At 42.0% G+C, this 16,602-nt stretch overlaps 2 protein-coding genes across 2 annotated transcripts; both read left to right on the top strand.

Annotated features, from left to right (window-relative positions):
* The first annotated feature begins 621 nt into the window (after positions 1-621).
* Positions 622-2,593, top strand: pigv (phosphatidylinositol glycan anchor biosynthesis, class V). The gene is made up of 3 exons (XM_070912609.1): positions 622-701; positions 996-2,162; positions 2,269-2,593. Exons 1-3 carry the CDS (start codon positions 633-635, stop codon positions 2,551-2,553), a joined length of 1,521 nt encoding a protein of 506 aa, XP_070768710.1. The 5' UTR covers positions 622-632; the 3' UTR covers positions 2,554-2,593.
* A 2,962-nt stretch (positions 2,594-5,555) lies between these two features.
* zdhhc18a (zinc finger DHHC-type palmitoyltransferase 18a) lies at positions 5,556-11,441 on the top strand. Its single transcript, XM_070911708.1, has 9 exons — positions 5,556-5,788; positions 6,000-6,160; positions 6,444-6,593; positions 7,347-7,484; positions 7,605-7,656; positions 8,495-8,597; positions 8,690-8,802; positions 9,024-9,123; positions 11,103-11,441. Exons 1-9 carry the CDS (start codon positions 5,556-5,558, stop codon positions 11,439-11,441), a joined length of 1,389 nt encoding a protein of 462 aa, XP_070767809.1.
* The last annotated feature ends 5,161 nt before the right edge of the window (positions 11,442-16,602 follow it).

The raw sequence follows: 16,602 nt of genomic DNA, 5'->3' as shown, positions 1-16,602 counted from the left end.
AACTTAATAGACTAAAGAGACTTAAAAGATAGACAAAAACAATGTTTTCACATGTGTTGAATGACGAACAACATACCTGCCCCACTTGGAAAAACCGGTCCATAAGACGGTTTGGAGCTCCGTCTGCTGGACAGAAAATGTCATTTCACATGTCACGTAATCACAAGATTTGACACAATGTGATCAGATATAAGGTTATAAAACGTAAGTCAATAAAAGCTAAACTATTAACTATTACACTATACTGATGATATTTTGCCATTTAGAAAAGCTACATAAAGGTTCTCATCTGTGCTCATGAGCCTTTATTTTGAAATCAGCTCTGGGATACACCGGAAGTAAAACGTGCCATTCGAAAGCTGCTGCAGGAGGAGGATGTGAAGACAAAGATTGCACCTGAGCGAAAACAAACACTGCTGGAAGACGGGTGGATATACATTTGTGTTTGCCTTCTCCCAAATTTGTCAAACCAATGAAAACGCGAAACTCTCACAATCTTATTTACCGAATAGTGTTCAGTCGCTAGCTATGTTTTGTAGAAAACATGACGAACCCGACAGTGACTGCCTCGTAGCAGCGACAATGCTCGGGCCTGTCATAACCGGCTTGTTTAGATTTTGTCCGTCACACCAATGACCATGGATGTCAGAGCAGTTCTGGAGTTTGCCACAGTTACCAGAGGCCTGTCACTCTTTTTACAGGTAAATTTTAGGCAAGTTGGATGTTGTGAATCTGACAATGTGCTAATCTAGCTCCCCCCAGTTTATAGCTATAATGTTAGTTTATAACCTTCATTCCCCCTGATGTTTAAGTCACCTTGGTAATTATGTTTCTGTGTGGTCGCTAATGAATAGTGCCCAGGGGAATACTTACTGTATGTGTTAAGTAGGTCACAGATAAAGTAACTGTCCACTGTGTGGTTTGTTTCTCTGTACAGCCAAACTCTGTTAATGATGGCAGGATTTATTTCAACATTGTAAAACATTTCTCCTCAGGCTGTCTTGAATGCTGCCATCCCTGACCATGATGCCGATGCGTTCAGGCCCCCACGGACAGAGGAGCCTCTGTACTTGGACTGTGCAGTGGAGTGGTTGTTGGGTGGCCTCTCTCACTGGGACGCCGAGCATTACCTCTTCATTGCTGAGAGAGGATACCTTTACGAGCACAACTTTGCTTTCTTCCCCCTCTTCCCCGTCATCCTTCGAGGCCTGGCAGAGACTCTGCTGTGGCCCCTGAGCAGCTGGCTGAGTGTGAGGGGGCGTTTGCTGGTGGCTGTGGCTCTGGGGAACAGTGCCCTCTTCCTGCTGAGTGTGGTCGCCTTGCATGCGCTTAGTCGAATAGTTCTTCAGGACAGACGCCTCGCTCTGCTCTCCAGCTTGCTCTACTGCATCACACCTGCCAATGTTTTCATGACCGCTGGGTACTCGGAGAGCCTGTTTGCTGCGCTCACATTCGGCGGTCTGTTCCTCCTGGAGAAAGGATTCACCTTCCGAGCCTGCCTGGCGCTCAGCATAGCCACTGCAGCACGATCCAATGGACTGGTTAACATAGGATTTCTACTGTATCTTCCATCACTGCACGCTATTTCCCAAATTCGTGTGTATCGAACAACAACAAAAGGCCACAGCAAAGTCTTCCACTATATTTGGGTCATCATCCGTCTCCTGCTCACCTCCCTCTTGGGAACTGCAACTATTGCCCTTCCCTTCTGTGCTTTCCAGTACTATGGGTATAGGACGTTTTGCACACCATCCGTCTCCTTGGAACGGATCCCCCATGCTCTTCTGTCGCTGGGTGAACGGAAGGGCTACCGTGTTCCAGATGAAAATGGTCCACCACCCCTCTGGTGCATGAGACCCCTCCCCCTGCTTTATTCTCACATCCAGGATGTGTATTGGGATGTGGGCTTCCTCCGCTACTTTGAGCTGAAGCAGATGCCGAACTTTATTCTGGCTCTACCTATGGCTACCCTCGGCATAATGGCAGTTTATGCATATTTTCAAGCTAATCCAGAACTGTGCTTGAGACTCGGACTATGGGAGACCGGTGCAAGCAAAGGGCTTGACAAACCCACACCAGGATTGTTCAACCCCAGAGTGTTTGTGTATGTTGTACATTCGACAGTACTCCTGGTGTTTGGAACATTGTGCATGCATGTGCAGGTAAGTAAATTACATAATCACCTTCTTGTGGAACAGTTAATCTGTCTGGGTGCAAGGAACTAACTGTTAATTTCTCCTTATTCCCATTTTTAATCTACATTTCTAGGTCCTAACCAGATTCATGGCCTCCTCGTCTCCCGTGCCCTTCTGGATAAGTGCTCATCTGCTCCTCCTCAATGAACCACTTCTCCATCGAAGGAAAACATCGAACCCCAATGTACAGCTACAGTCATCCAGAAATGGATGCAAGCACACACCTCAAAACCCCATCATTGCTCTGCTGCCACACTTTACAACCTGTTCTCCTACCACACAGAGCATCCTGGGGTACTTCCTCTCCTACTGGGTGCTGGGACTCGCACTGCACTGCAACTTCTTGCCATGGACATGACTTAAGACATTACTCTGAGCTTTAAATGCAGTATTTCTTTGTAGGACTGGGCTATACCATATTTTGATATAAATCCACACACAGGTGATTTTACAGTACATCATTAGTCCATTTTTGTTATTCCAGTAATTGTTCATTGCAATAGCATTACAAAGAAATTGTCGTGAAAATCATTGTATTCATGAATGCAACATTTTGTCAATGTCACATTTATTTAGAAAAAGATAATGAAATCACTAACTTCTATTTGGGTAAACGAATCAGAAGAAGAAGAGAAGTCAAAATACTTTGCCTCATATTATAATTATGTCGCCCAGTCCTACATGGAACTTACTGACATGATTACATTTTTGATGCCCATTTATTCATGCAATAGTCAACACATTTGATTTGCACATCTCCGTTAAATGTGTTTGCAACAGAACAAACTCAAATGTACAATATACCTGAAACTTTATTGAACATTGTTTTAGTTGTAAATCTTGGGAAGACTATGGTTGTACTATTTCTTGCTGAAGCATCGGATTTTATTTACTCAGTTTAATATTGCACTGCATGTTTGGAAGAATTCTTCCAGGTTAGGGATTTTTGGATGTGAATGAAAAAAAAATTTAAGATTTTGTTGCAGTAAAGGGATCCTCAATTTACATTTTTTTTTTCATGTAAAGGTCATCCTTTGTCTTTGAGACATTAATGTAAAACAACTGTATTGTGTTTTGTTGTAAAGAACATTGGCTGCCAAAGTTGCACTGGCAAGTTTAGCCTTGAATTTAAAATTAAACAAAATTTGATCAATCTAAACAAGGATGAATGAATAACATTGTTTTTTTCACATGTAAAATCCTCTCTCTCTTTCTCTTTACACAGTGTGTGAGCTGTTTTTTGTCTTCTTTCATGGTTTACAAAACAAATCCTTCACTGCACTGTAATTGGCACCGACATGTCAAGTCTTGTTACCACTGATGCTTGCAGACATCTCTCCAAAACTACGAGAGGTTGCTCTTACTCATGATACAACTGACTGCACCACCGGACACTTTCTGTGGGAATCCTTTATGGAAAAAACAATACAAAAACAGAAACGAAAACAAAAAAAAACAATTTAATTGGACCCATGGTAATTTGTACACAGTTTCTAAACAAGCATGCAGTCAAAGCAAAAAATAAACTGGAACAGTTACCACGCAATTTCACATCCCTTAGACAGAATTTACTAAATTCTTGTGCTATGTTACCAAACACAAATGAAACAGATGAACACCTCTACTTCTTTCCCTCTCAGTTCCAAAAGCGTCATGAACTCAAGTCTTTCTAGCACAACAAGGTTGGAAACACGCTAAATAATATCATAGCTGACATGCACACAGAACAATGGCCTTGTAGTCAATCACATCAGACAGTGAGCAGGTCACCTGTTAAGCATCACAGGCCCAGAAAGCACTGTACATGGTGTCAAGTGCACTGTGGCCCCTTAAGTCGTCATCCCCAGCAGTTGATGGTTGGTTGGTAAAAAAGTCAGGGTTACTTAATGCTCTGGAGAATCAGTCCATGCAGAGACACGTGGTAAAACCAGACTGTAGATCTCACTTTATATCAAACACTTGCATTTAGGTCCAGTGGATATGATTAAGGATTATTTTATAAATAAACATCACTGAAAATATTGCAAATGTATAATGGAACGCTGTGAGCAAGCAACCAGCTTTTACAGAGTTATAAACAAAAGGTCAGAATCAGAATCAGAAACTGTTTATTGCCAAGTAACATACATTACAAGGAATTTGCTGGTGACAAGAGTATTGAGAAAGAACTGATCAGATAACAGTGATATGGATTTGCAGAGGTCTATCTATTTGCCAGTTTGCTAAAATGCAATGTGCTGGCCTGACAGAGTAGTGGTAGCAACCAGTGATCCGTGTTAGCGACCATGATCAGTGGACAGACTGGACAGACCACTGAACTGGCTACAACCCCTGCTGCAGTTTGGGGTCCAGACAGGAGGAGCTGAACCTCCTCTTCCTGAACCATCTCTCATCATCATAGGTTAATGTCAAAGAAACTCCAACTTCTCCAACATGTCTTCTCATCAGACCTAAACAAAGATTGGAAACAGTCCCCAGGTGCCCTCATGGTAATGTTTTTCTCTATCCCTGGCATGCGTAGCACAAAGGATCAGGTTTAGCAGAAATGCTAACTCTAACCAATAATTTAAAAAATGATAAAGCTGAATTTTAGATGAGACTAAAACTATGACTTTTCTCAATAGTGGAGTGTATCAGTATGTAGTACCCAGTATCACATCTTCTTTGAGCCGATGAGCATGATTTATGAATGTATCAAATTACCACACATTAATTGGAAATGATGGGGGGCCTATGAAATACTGCCTACAAAATACCCACCATGTGTACGTAAACTCTCGCCCGCACCTTGAGCTGCCTATGTCAATCCAAACAGATAATCACTGGTGATCATGCGCTGGTGTTTGCCGCTGATCTACAAGTCATCTCCTCGCATAACTGACATGTTTGAGCCGTTACAAGTCAGCGCTGAGTCCTGTATACGTCAACATCATCACCGTGACGTACATTGGCTAACGGCAAAAAAAAGGAAATGTGAACTGCCGCAAGAAGCTTGAGCCAAAGCCCGTCTACTTGTATTGACATTTTCATAAAAGGCGAGTTAATATAACCAAATGAGTACTAATATTTACGAATGGCTTTAATTTAACTACCAAAGATGGTAGTTAACCTTGGGTCAACTCGGGAACTGATTCAGCTCATAAACCTCTGCTACGGAGACGAATGCCTCTGCTGGTTCGCTAGCTAGCTAGCTAGCGTTAGCTTTCAGGATGGGCAACTGAATGCTAACCGAACAAGCAAAAATATCAATGTACAATGACTGAGTCTTGAGAGTACTGTTTCTCGATAACGCGCCGAGAAAAGAGAGCTACGTGTGTGCCTTTAGCTACCTCCGATACTGTGTTGTGTACCGTTTACACAATGAAGAACTGCGAGTACCAGCAGATCGACCCGAGAGCGCTGTCGGTGTCGCCCTCGTCCGCACAGAACCACACCGAGAAGAACGTGCAGCGGCCGCGGAGGAAATGGGAAGTGTTCCCAGGGAAGAACAGGTTTTTCTGCGATGGACGGATCATGCTCGCCAGACAGAGCGGTGTCCTTCCTCTGACACTGGGCCTTATTGTTGTCACTTGTGGCCTTTTCTTTGCATTCGAGTGAGTAACTAGAAATGTCCTTTTCCTTATGCTTCTTTCCAGTGAGCCGTGAAGGCAACACGAAAGGTCGTTGCTAACTCATGTGGAGGTTGTAAATTCCTTAGGCTTCATTTTTTTGTGTTTTAAACGATGTTTCATGACAAAATACGTGGGGATTAAAGGTGTTTTTGAGTCGGGCAGACTGAAACAAACTCATCTTTTCCTTTTACAGTTGCCCATTCCTGGTGGAGCATCTGACCGTCTTCATACCTGTGATTGGAGGGGTGCTTTTTGTGTTTGCGGTTATCTCCCTGCTGAGAACCAGCTTTACAGATCCAGGCATCTTACCTAGGGCCACCCCAGATGAAGCAGCAGACATTGAGAAGCAGATAGGTAAGGCACACCCTGGAATTGCATACTTGCTGTAGGACAGATGGGGTAAAAGAGCTTTGCCATATGGGGGATCTCTGAGGGACGCGTTTGTCGTTGAACTGAAGACCAAGACCTAAGCAGCTTACTCTGTATTGCGGTTAAAGAGCACAAAAGCCAGACATAGCTTTCTTTGTGTGCATTTATTCCTTTGTTATATGATTTGACTGCTTCTTGGGTGAACTGATTTGATCAAATGTGCAAGTCTTAGTGAGTCTCTCTCTCTCTCGTACTTTTCTATTTTAAGATACATCAGGATCCTCTACGTATCGCCCCCCACCGCGGACCAAAGAGATCCTCATCAACCAGCAGGTGGTGAAGCTCAAATACTGCTTCACTTGTAAAACGTTCCGCCCTCCTCGGACCTCCCACTGCAGCCTGTGTGACAACTGCGTGGGTAAGGATTTGGCGGGAAGTTGCCACTTATCCCAACTGCGCTAATTATACTTATCAACTTAAAATCATTGCCAAGTGGAACATACCATACCACTCTTCTGGAGGGTTTCCATTAGCTTGCTTCATGCTTCCTATATTAACCCACTGATCTGTGTCTTGAATGCACGATGCTGAAATGTAACAATATCAAAAAGATAAAACCATAAAACAATACTCACATGTCCATATCTACATGTACATATGTACCACTCCTCCTCTATATACTGGCTGTTTAAAAGATCTCTTCAGTATAGTAGTTTTAAAAGATCTCTTCAGTATAGTAGTTTCAGTATTTTCAGTACAAAATCTGTCTTTGTGTTTATAGTCTAACTGACTCCCCAAGCCTCACATTAACTTTAGCTAAATTTTGGAATTCCTTTGGATTTAGTCCCCCCATTACTTACTGTGGAATCACATTAGGAAAGGATCTCTTTATGGGCTGGTATCAACAGGAAGACTGATTACAGTAAACCAAAACTGTTTCAATGATCTTATGGACACCTGACAGACTTGAGAAATTCTGAACCTGTCCTTTAACTGCAACAGGAAAATCATAAATAGATAAAAATGCTATATTAATTGCGGGGTAGTGACTGTGTTTTATAATAATTCAATATGCAACATGTTAGGTATTAAGCCTTACTACTATTATACTATACAAGTACTATAAACATGCCTCTAATCTCTGGTATGTGTACTGTTTTTTCACCCTCAGAACGATTTGATCACCACTGCCCATGGGTGGGCAACTGTGTGGGCAAACGCAATTACCGCTTTTTCTACAGCTTCATCATCTCTCTGTCTTTCCTGACATCTTTCATATTTGGCTGTGTCATCACACACATTACCCTGCGTAAGTATTCTCATTCCGTATAAAGACACAAATGCACATGTAGGTGTGTGATGTTCCTGTCATGTTATCAAGAGCCACTTTAAGATTACATTGTTTCTGATTTTGTCTTTTTATCTCCAGGTTGTCAAGCAGGTAAAAGCCTTGTTCAAGCCATTCAAGAGAGCCCTGCCAGATATCCTTTGTACACACCACGTTTCCACATACATCAACCTGTTTATGAGATGGATGAGATCTTTTTAAGTTTGCTACTGTTTTCATGTAACACAAGAAATGACACAAGTTACACTGTTGACAAGTCATTCCCCGCTGCTCCTCAGCCTAAGCCAGCGCTTAATAGGATCAGAGCGTTAGCATCCAGCAAAGCAGTGCTTTTAGGCAGATGGCTTTCCAGGAGAAGGTTTGCTGCCTCATGTCCTTGTGATATGATGTCAGTGGCCAGACAAATATAGACGGCATGACTACATAGGGGTTTGATTTGTTATTCACAGACAGGGTGTGGGTTAATATCCTTGTGGTACGCATGACATTATTATTATAAAAACCAATGAATCTTCTGTGATTATATCTGTGATATGTTTACTGTGATGAATTACACATCTCAGTCATGTTGAAACAAATGCAAACCAGCAAGTAACTGCCTGGAACGTAGGAAAGAAAGATAAATTATTCCAAATAGCAACAAAGGGGCCCTTTTTGTTTACATCTGATCACACATTTGCAGTGGTGGAATGGATGCAAGAAGAGTTTGCCCTTGGTACAATTTAGAAGCACTTGTATTTTTCTTGATTAATTCCATTTTATTTACATTTATATTCTGATATTGAAAAATGGTCTGCCGTGATGTGACGTGTGTGCTATTTGTGGTACCTTGGCTTCAGAGTTCATATTGATATCACCCTTGTGTTAAGTAAAGTTTGTTGACATAGCTGCGTCATAGCTTTTAATGATCAGCTTTAATTGCTTAATCTGTCATTTGTGATATTATCATGCCTTGACTCTTCCTTGTGCACTGTGGTGGAGTTGGTGATTTGTTTCTTCTCCATATGGTCTATTATGGGCCTCTCAGGCTTCCATACTTACTTAGTGGCCTCCAACCTCACAACAAATGAAGATGTAAGTACTTGTGCCCCTATGTATGATACAGTTCATGATTGTTAAAATAGACTTAATCCGCTAACTGCTTACTTTTTGTATTCACTGTGCAGATAAAGGGCTCCTGGTCGAGTAAAAGGGGGGCAGAGGAGTCTGGGAACCCGTACAGTTACAACAGTATTATAACCAACTGCTGTGCAACGTTATGTGGCCCCATGCCTCCAAGGTGAGTAAGGATGTCCCCATTTCACAAGCTGAGACATTTTTCTTTAATTTTCTCTATAGTTCACTCATCACCTTAACAGCTCAGGGCCTAGAAACATTTTCCTCTCTTCAATATCAGTGAAAATGCTTCATGAACATTTCCTTGACAAAAGCATCAGTTACAGTACTCGTACAGTCCATGTTAAAGTGTATCGTAACATGATCCTCTGTTCTGTCCTCTAGTCTGATTGACCGTAGAGGCTTCCTGCCTTTTGACGAGGCAATCCCTGCTGCTTCGGAGATCGAGCTGCCTCCCTTTGCGGCCAAGAATGACGCGCACATGGTAGGATGAACCAGCTTGTGGTCCCAAGTCCCGACTGTCCCATAGCTCCTGTGTTGTTGTTAGGCTGCCCCGCCCCCCATGTGCCTTCTCCACTCTGAGTGTCCACTTCTTCATCCTCCAGACTTCCAGCTTCAGTCGTTCAAGTAGAGTTGTCAACACGCAGTATTTTGAATCTGTGCCCAGTGTTATGTAGGTTGTACATTTTAAACGTCTTGTGTATGACAACAGAATTGTATTTTTAATGATGAATGGCCTGTTAGGTAGTCTCTGACTGGACTGGAACAACATCACCAGGGCTCGGCTTACATTCGGAATGGACACACAATATAAAGCCAAATATCCACAATAGACATATTAAGTTAGCTAATGAGAGCTGACATTCAACAGAAACCTCTACTGAAGACAAAATTTAGCAGCATGCACCATGCTGAAATGATACTGCTGTGTCATTTGTTCTTCAGAACAAAATGTCTTGGAAACCACGTGTAACACTGTTTGACATCATTGAGCAGTTAAAAATGCAAGAAAGTGGGCGGGAGTTTTTACAGCCAGACATGTACCCATATGTTAAGGTCATTGTTGAGTTGCTGAGTTACCCCGTCAGACTGCTGCAGATACATTATTGTCATTTGGTGCTGTGGGACAGTAAACACGTTAATTGCTGCACCGTTTGATATTTGACTTGTATTTATGTTTGCTTACACTTTTAGGAATTCAACTTGTTGCTGTATCTACCTCCTTGTTACTATACTAATGGGTTTGACTGTATGTTGTGGTGAAGGTGTATGCACACAAAGGAAATAATTAATGCCTTTTAGTAGGACATGCAAATGGTATTAGATCATTATTTGTATTTGATTTATCAGCACTTTATCACAGTCACGTGTCTTCAATACATTTGTCACTCAATATGGTCAGCATATCAAATGTCTGCGGCATATTTTCTTAAATCTTCTATTTTTACCTTAAAAATGTTCTTTTATGTGTTAAATAAATATTTTTTTTATTTTGGGATTTCAGTCTCTGTTTTGAGTTTACTTTGCCTCTTCATTTTTGACAGCTGATTTTAAGGTGTTTATTCTTTAGTGAACAGTTGGAGTTTATTTGTTATGAACATGCCTGTAACTTAATTGCTAGGTGAAAGATCTGACACTCAGTGCTGTGTTGTATCCATTCCACCCTGCTAGGAGGAGAACTGTCAGGATTTTGCTTTGTCCTGCACAGCCTGAAAGGCACTGCTGCATGTAGACGGTTGATGGTAAGAGTAGGGTTGAACGTGAAACCAATCACAACATCTCTTGCCATTCACTGTGTCTTTTTTTCATAACATAGTTTGTGTTTAGGTTTGGAAACGCTGTCATCTTAACAGTTATTTTCCTTTCTAAGATATTTCATTTTTTTTGCATAAACCAAAGCGCGGTCAGATCTAGTGATTGGTGTGGATGGGTGTGCTGCCTTACTTGTGACTGTGCATGCTTCACTACCATTCATTCTCTTGTCATTAACATCTGCTCACTCGCTCGGTGTGTGGAAGGAGCTCGTGTTTGAAGGCTGATGGTCTCACTCTTGTCCTCTCTGTACTTAGATTAGATGTTTTTTCTTGTGTGTCTTGGGCGTTATTGTGAATGCATGGTGGCGCAAGCAAGTCTGCATAAGCTGTATATCTCCCTTTCTACTTTTATCAGAGCCAGAGAAACACAGGAAGAAGCCGCTTCTCCACACACACTTTACCCATGTTGCATTGTCTGCATCTAACTCACTTCTTCCATGCTCCTCCATTTGAATCTTTTGACCACGCTGTCATCGGTGCTATCATTGCGTTCACTGTGCTTGATGAGTTCTAATCATTTTAAATCACATTGCAGAACTTCTATACGTGCTTGTCCTGTTTTTACTGTTCAGCCTCTCATAACACAAACTGATGATGAGCCCATTTCTCCTTTTTTCTTAACATCTCTATGTTTTCCCTCCTCACGCAGTGCACTCAGAGCACCAAGGACGTGCTGGAGAGGATGGTCCACTCCTTCGACTTTCATGGCCTGTGCCCCCCTGGCACCCCAAAGACCACCCCTCTGGGCCTGGAGGTTTCCAGCACGGCAGCACCTTCCACCGACGCTTCACCCTCAGCTGGCTGCTCACGACAGCACGCCCCCCACCCCATGGCCACTCCTTGTCCCCTGTTCAGCAGAAGCAGCAAGAGGGACTCGCTGCACTCCATCAACCCAGCCTTCCGTCTGGCTTCTCCCTCCCCGTCGCTGAGCCGTACCACCTTGATTCTGGGCGACGCACCAGACATTGGCTTCATCCCGCTACCCTGAGTACACTTATAAGAGAACAGAAGGAGTCGTAGTGCACTCATCACTGGCAATGTTTTTGTCTACAAAGAAACGTTTTCATAGTGGTGGTCATGCTGTGTGTCGCCGTGTGGTATCTCAAGATGTCATTGTGATGAGTTGATTAAGCGTTACCTGGAGGGTTTATATGTGAGTTTTATCAACAATGTCCTGCTATACTATACATGTCCTCCAGGATGGAGGTAAATCTTAGTAATACTTGGAAGCACAATATAGAAATATTTTTTTAAACACCTTTTTATGAAGACACCCAGAACATGCCTCCACACCTTCCACAGAGCCTCAAGCCATACGTCACAGCCGCAGTGTTTTCAGTTCCTGCTGATATCTTATGCAAACAGGTCTTTTAAATCTGGGAATAATCACAGTACAAGTGTGGATGCAAGAAGTGCAGAAACAAAAGTTTAGATTTACTAAACTGGCATGCTCTGGACAGCGAGCCATTTCAGGATTATCAACTCAAGAGTTAGCCTTATGTCATTTTCCCGTCATGTAGATTTACATCATCCCAGCGTCACCAGGTGGATCCAGCTCGACAGTATTTACATGAATTAGCCATCAGAGTTTGAGGAGGGAGGACAAGGTGCAGTTTTTATTTAATTATTAATGTTTGCATACCAAGTGTTTTGCTATATTTTGTGATCAGTTCTGCATGTCTTGAACATCTGCTGCTCTTAGACTAAATGGTAAATACCTTTATCTTTTTGTTAGGTGTATCACTGTCTGTGCAGATATTTCTCATGTACGACTGGATACTAACTCCCTGAAATGTGTAGAATTTTCAGAAGTAGTTCCTCCACATACATACACTTTGTTGCTTTATCTCATTTGTTCGATGTCAAAACCATGAATTTAATTTCAATCAAAATCAAATTTGCTGCTACCCACCAGGGCTTGGATTGCAGTATTTATTTCTGACACACCGTTTCATATTAATATGATCTAATGGGATGCTTTCATTACGATTGAGTATCTGCTTTGTATTTGCCTGAGTGTGTTGGTGGTTACAGCACAGGCTCGACTTATGGACTGTCTATGTTTTAGGAATGTGTATGAGGCCTCTTCACATGCAGGGCAAGCGGTCATTTTCACGGCTGTGACCTTTTCCTCTTCTGAGAGCATGAAACTTCACCCTCTGTGACGGTGGAGAACACATTTGTTGTGAGAGTAAAGGGCAGGAGTTAGTTTGTGCCACTAGGGGGCAGCATGTGAATACAGATTACAGCCTAGTCAGATGACAATTTAGTAACATGAAAAAACCATTAAAAGAAAGGCCTTTTGATGTTTTATTTATTTTTTTTGTAATCGAGCGTTGAAGCTGTACATAGGTTGTGAGTTTGTGCAGAACCACTTTGCCATAGTCAGTGGGTCGCTCATTTATCAGTCTGCATCAGGACCCATAGGTTGTGTAAACAAGTACAAGCAGTGCTTGTATGAACAAACTTGTTTGTATTTTGTAGGATGTGACAGTGGAACTGTAACATTTGGTCAATAAAAATCATCAGTTTTGTTTATTTGGGCTGTTTTTTTCCCCTCAAGGTTTTTTTTTTTCAAAATTTCCACAATTAAAAATATATAGACTTGCCATGCAAAGGCTCACTAATTGCATAGCCAAACCATGTGTTGACTTTATTTAAAATATGATGAATTAAAACAGACAAATTATTATGTTCAGTTTGCTTCATCAGTATAGGTTCATCCATTCTGACAGCTGCCTCACGGAAAAAATGAAGAGATGTATGTTGACCAAAGATCCAGCAATGCAAAGGGTGTATGTGTGTGTGTGTTTGGGGGGGGGGGTCGCCAGATATACACATTGCGGACAACAGCTGACCCAAACCTGGAGGAGAGATTACTGAAAAAAGAGGCATGTATCCTCTCCGCATCAGCCCAGAGATGCACTCTCACCCTAAAAAGATTACGACTTTTGGACTGTGGCTTAGAGATTTTTTCCCCTCTTGTAAATAGCCACGCAAAACAGAATATCATTTTTCAGAGTGTGGTGAATTGTTTCCTTGGCATTGGCATGATGTTTATTCTGTGCCCAGGGTTTTACTTTTTAAGAAGTCATTTTTTTCCCCCCTGTAATTATTGAAATTGAAAACTGAAGAAAAATATCCTGAAGGCCAGTGATCTGGACGGATGGAGTCTGACTGCACTCAGCTGTCACCACTGTGTGCAGGAAAGTGAGAACGTTGCTTTAAGGTTTGGATGCAATTTCAGTACACTTCTTTTTTTATTTCATAACAATTTAAAACTTAATGTTTTTAGAAGGGTTGACAGATGAAAAAGTAGGAAACAGGAAGAAAAGGATGGCTGAAGCTACAGCTCTGGCTGGATTCAGACAAAGGATGTCATGGCTGCAAGGCACAGACCTTGCACAACAAAACACATTTGTCATGAAATATGATAACCTTAATGGATTTCTTAAGACTTTTTATGCATCTATTACCTCATTTGACTTCAAAAGAGGCCTTGCTGAGGCATGTCAGTATAGCAACCTGTATATCTTAAGCTAACATAAAACAGATGGTCAGACTTTTGGCTCAGTGTGTCACAGAAGGAAAAAAGCAAAAGCATCACTGCCTCAGCAGCTGTGTTGCATTTTGACCATGGCCCTCCATCGCCTATAAGACTAAAAACTGTTTGCAGAAGAGGAGAAATGTGAAAATGAGTTTAACAACACAGCAGTAAAGGCACCAGCAGTGTTGCCATGTTGGTTATTTGAGTCCCCTCAGGCTGCAGGTGATTATTCGCTTGCTGGAGTGTGTCATGCTCTTTAACCCCAACTGGTGTGGCACAAAGACAGAGGAGGCCACCCAGTATGTGGGGGTGAGTGGCCTGCATTACAGCTGGATTTTAGAACAAGAGGATGTATTTTAATCAAAAAGGTGGAGGTTTAGGTGCTAGATCAGACAGACTTTTTATATCGACTCAGCCTAGACCAAACTTCATTGTCTAATGTGACACTTTTACCTTGTTGACACCTTCTCTTTTCTTGAAACGCATGAGCAACGTACAGTAAGAGAACAGCCGGGAAAGCCACCTCTTTCACTTAAAACTAATAAATTCCAGCTCTTCAAAAGAAATAACCTGCTACCAATTTACCTCCTCCAGCTGTCGTCCACTCTGTGAATCATCGAGCTCGTTCCTCTTAAGCGGGCCACGTTTGGCCCTGCTGTCATGTGTGCTGCTGTGTGTCACACTCTCACAAGTCTTCTCCTCATCGCTCGCTGCCCTGACCAGAGCAGAAGTGAAGCAAAACAGGTGACTCACGGTCAGGGCTGCTGTCGACATCACTGCTGCTGTGATTTTCAAGAGCTAAAAGTGCGTCTCTGTGCTGGGCAGTGAAGCTGGATATAATTAACCCTGTGCTGAGCAGAAGGAACCAGCTGCCAGGAGGCTGCAGCTGCCAGCAGGCCACAGCCAGTGAGACTGAATTGTGGGTAACTGGCACATGGAGGTTAAAACTTCTCCATCCTGGATGTTGAATTATAATACAACCAAACCTGCTATTCTTGAACACTTGTGTTTTCCTAAAAGTGGGTAATTGCTGCAAAAATATCCACAACAAAGCTAAGAGGTGTTTGACCTCCTAACAAGAGTCAAAGCAGATCCAAATGTTGCCACTCATGCATCCTGGCTGACACTACATGCAATTAAGATTTCCTCATAGAATATCCAGGTGACGTAAGTGCGCCTGTGTGTGTGTGTTTGCGGGAGTTTCGTCAGTATTTAACCATATGCTTGTGTACTGCTTTTCCTGGGATGTTCCTGGGTGTAACATTTGATTATCTGTGTGTTCGGGCACGGTGGCTTACGGCAGTGTACATGTGTGAACACCTTAAAAGCGCCTGAAAGCCTTTTAGTACATAAAGCTCACGACAGACCAGCTCAGTGTTATTCATTGCTTTGTTTGTGTATTAGGTTTGTTGACTGATACCATTTGTGGAAAGATTAGAGAAGAGTCAGTGCAGGGTTACAGATCTGACTGTACAGCTCACTGTGCATAGGTTATCTTCGGTTGTGATGCTCAGTGAGATAAATGTATGCATGTCTTATGTTGTTTTTAATTATTGCATTTTGCATTGGGCTGTCACGGTATCTCAGAGACGCAGCAGCAACTATTACTGTTATACGTAAAAGTCTTGATCTTGATATGTAGGTCTTGATTACGACCCCCTATCCTCATATCTCCCAAATAATCATAACAATTTCCACTTTCCCAAGATACCGTATCTGCTAAACTGCAACATTTTGTATTTGAGTGTGTTTTTTTCTGTGTACAGATTAGATAAGTGAATAAGTAAAAAGACGTGAGATATCCTCGCTTCGTGCAGTGGAAAAAACATCGGGCCGTGCGCGGTGAAGTGGAAAGAGCTCCCCATGGAAACCTGAATATGTGCCATGAAGGTGGATTAGTGTACCAGGGTACCACAGGGTCAGACCTTATCACGGCAGCCATTATCATGCAGACTGTTTGATATGGCCTCAATCAATCTGCTGAAAAAATGCTTTGGTTGCTGACGGGTCGTTTTTCTTTATAATATTAATGCTCAACTGTTGGCAAATAACTCATCACTGTTTGTTTTCTGAAGCAACAGTGTTTCGAGGCCAGACTGACTTGGAAAAATTAATTAACTTCCACTATGCAACATGGAAGAAAATGTGTTTCTTCTGCACCAGACAGAAATGCATATTTTTTTTTATCAATGAGCACATTTCTCTGAAACATATGAAACATAAAGCATCATGTCAACATTCACCACTGAGCATCTGTCCTTCACACTCACATCATGGCAGTTTCTGCACAGGGATCAGAATCAGTGGAAAGTGAGAATAAATACAACTTTGAAAAGCTTTTTTCCTGTAATAGCTTTACTTGAATACTTTACTTAAATTTGTGTACCTCACTACATTTCAGAGGGAAATATTAACTTTTCACTCCACTACATTAATCTGACAGCTATAGTTACTTGCTACTTTGCAGAGAGTGATAGTAAAAACTTGAGCACATAAGACACAATGCATTGTTGTATAGTAAATCAAACCACCAAAAACTGGTAAAATTAGCTCCACTGCAGCTAGCAACAACATTCAAATAAGACTTACACGTTAATGCATC

Source organism: Enoplosus armatus, chromosome 9 (genome assembly GCF_043641665.1).
Source record: "Enoplosus armatus isolate fEnoArm2 chromosome 9, fEnoArm2.hap1, whole genome shotgun sequence".
Taxonomy (NCBI): Eukaryota; Metazoa; Chordata; class Actinopteri; order Centrarchiformes; family Enoplosidae; genus Enoplosus; species Enoplosus armatus.
The sequence above is the reverse complement of the archived record's forward strand: the minus strand, read 5'-3'. Positions and strand labels throughout refer to the sequence as shown.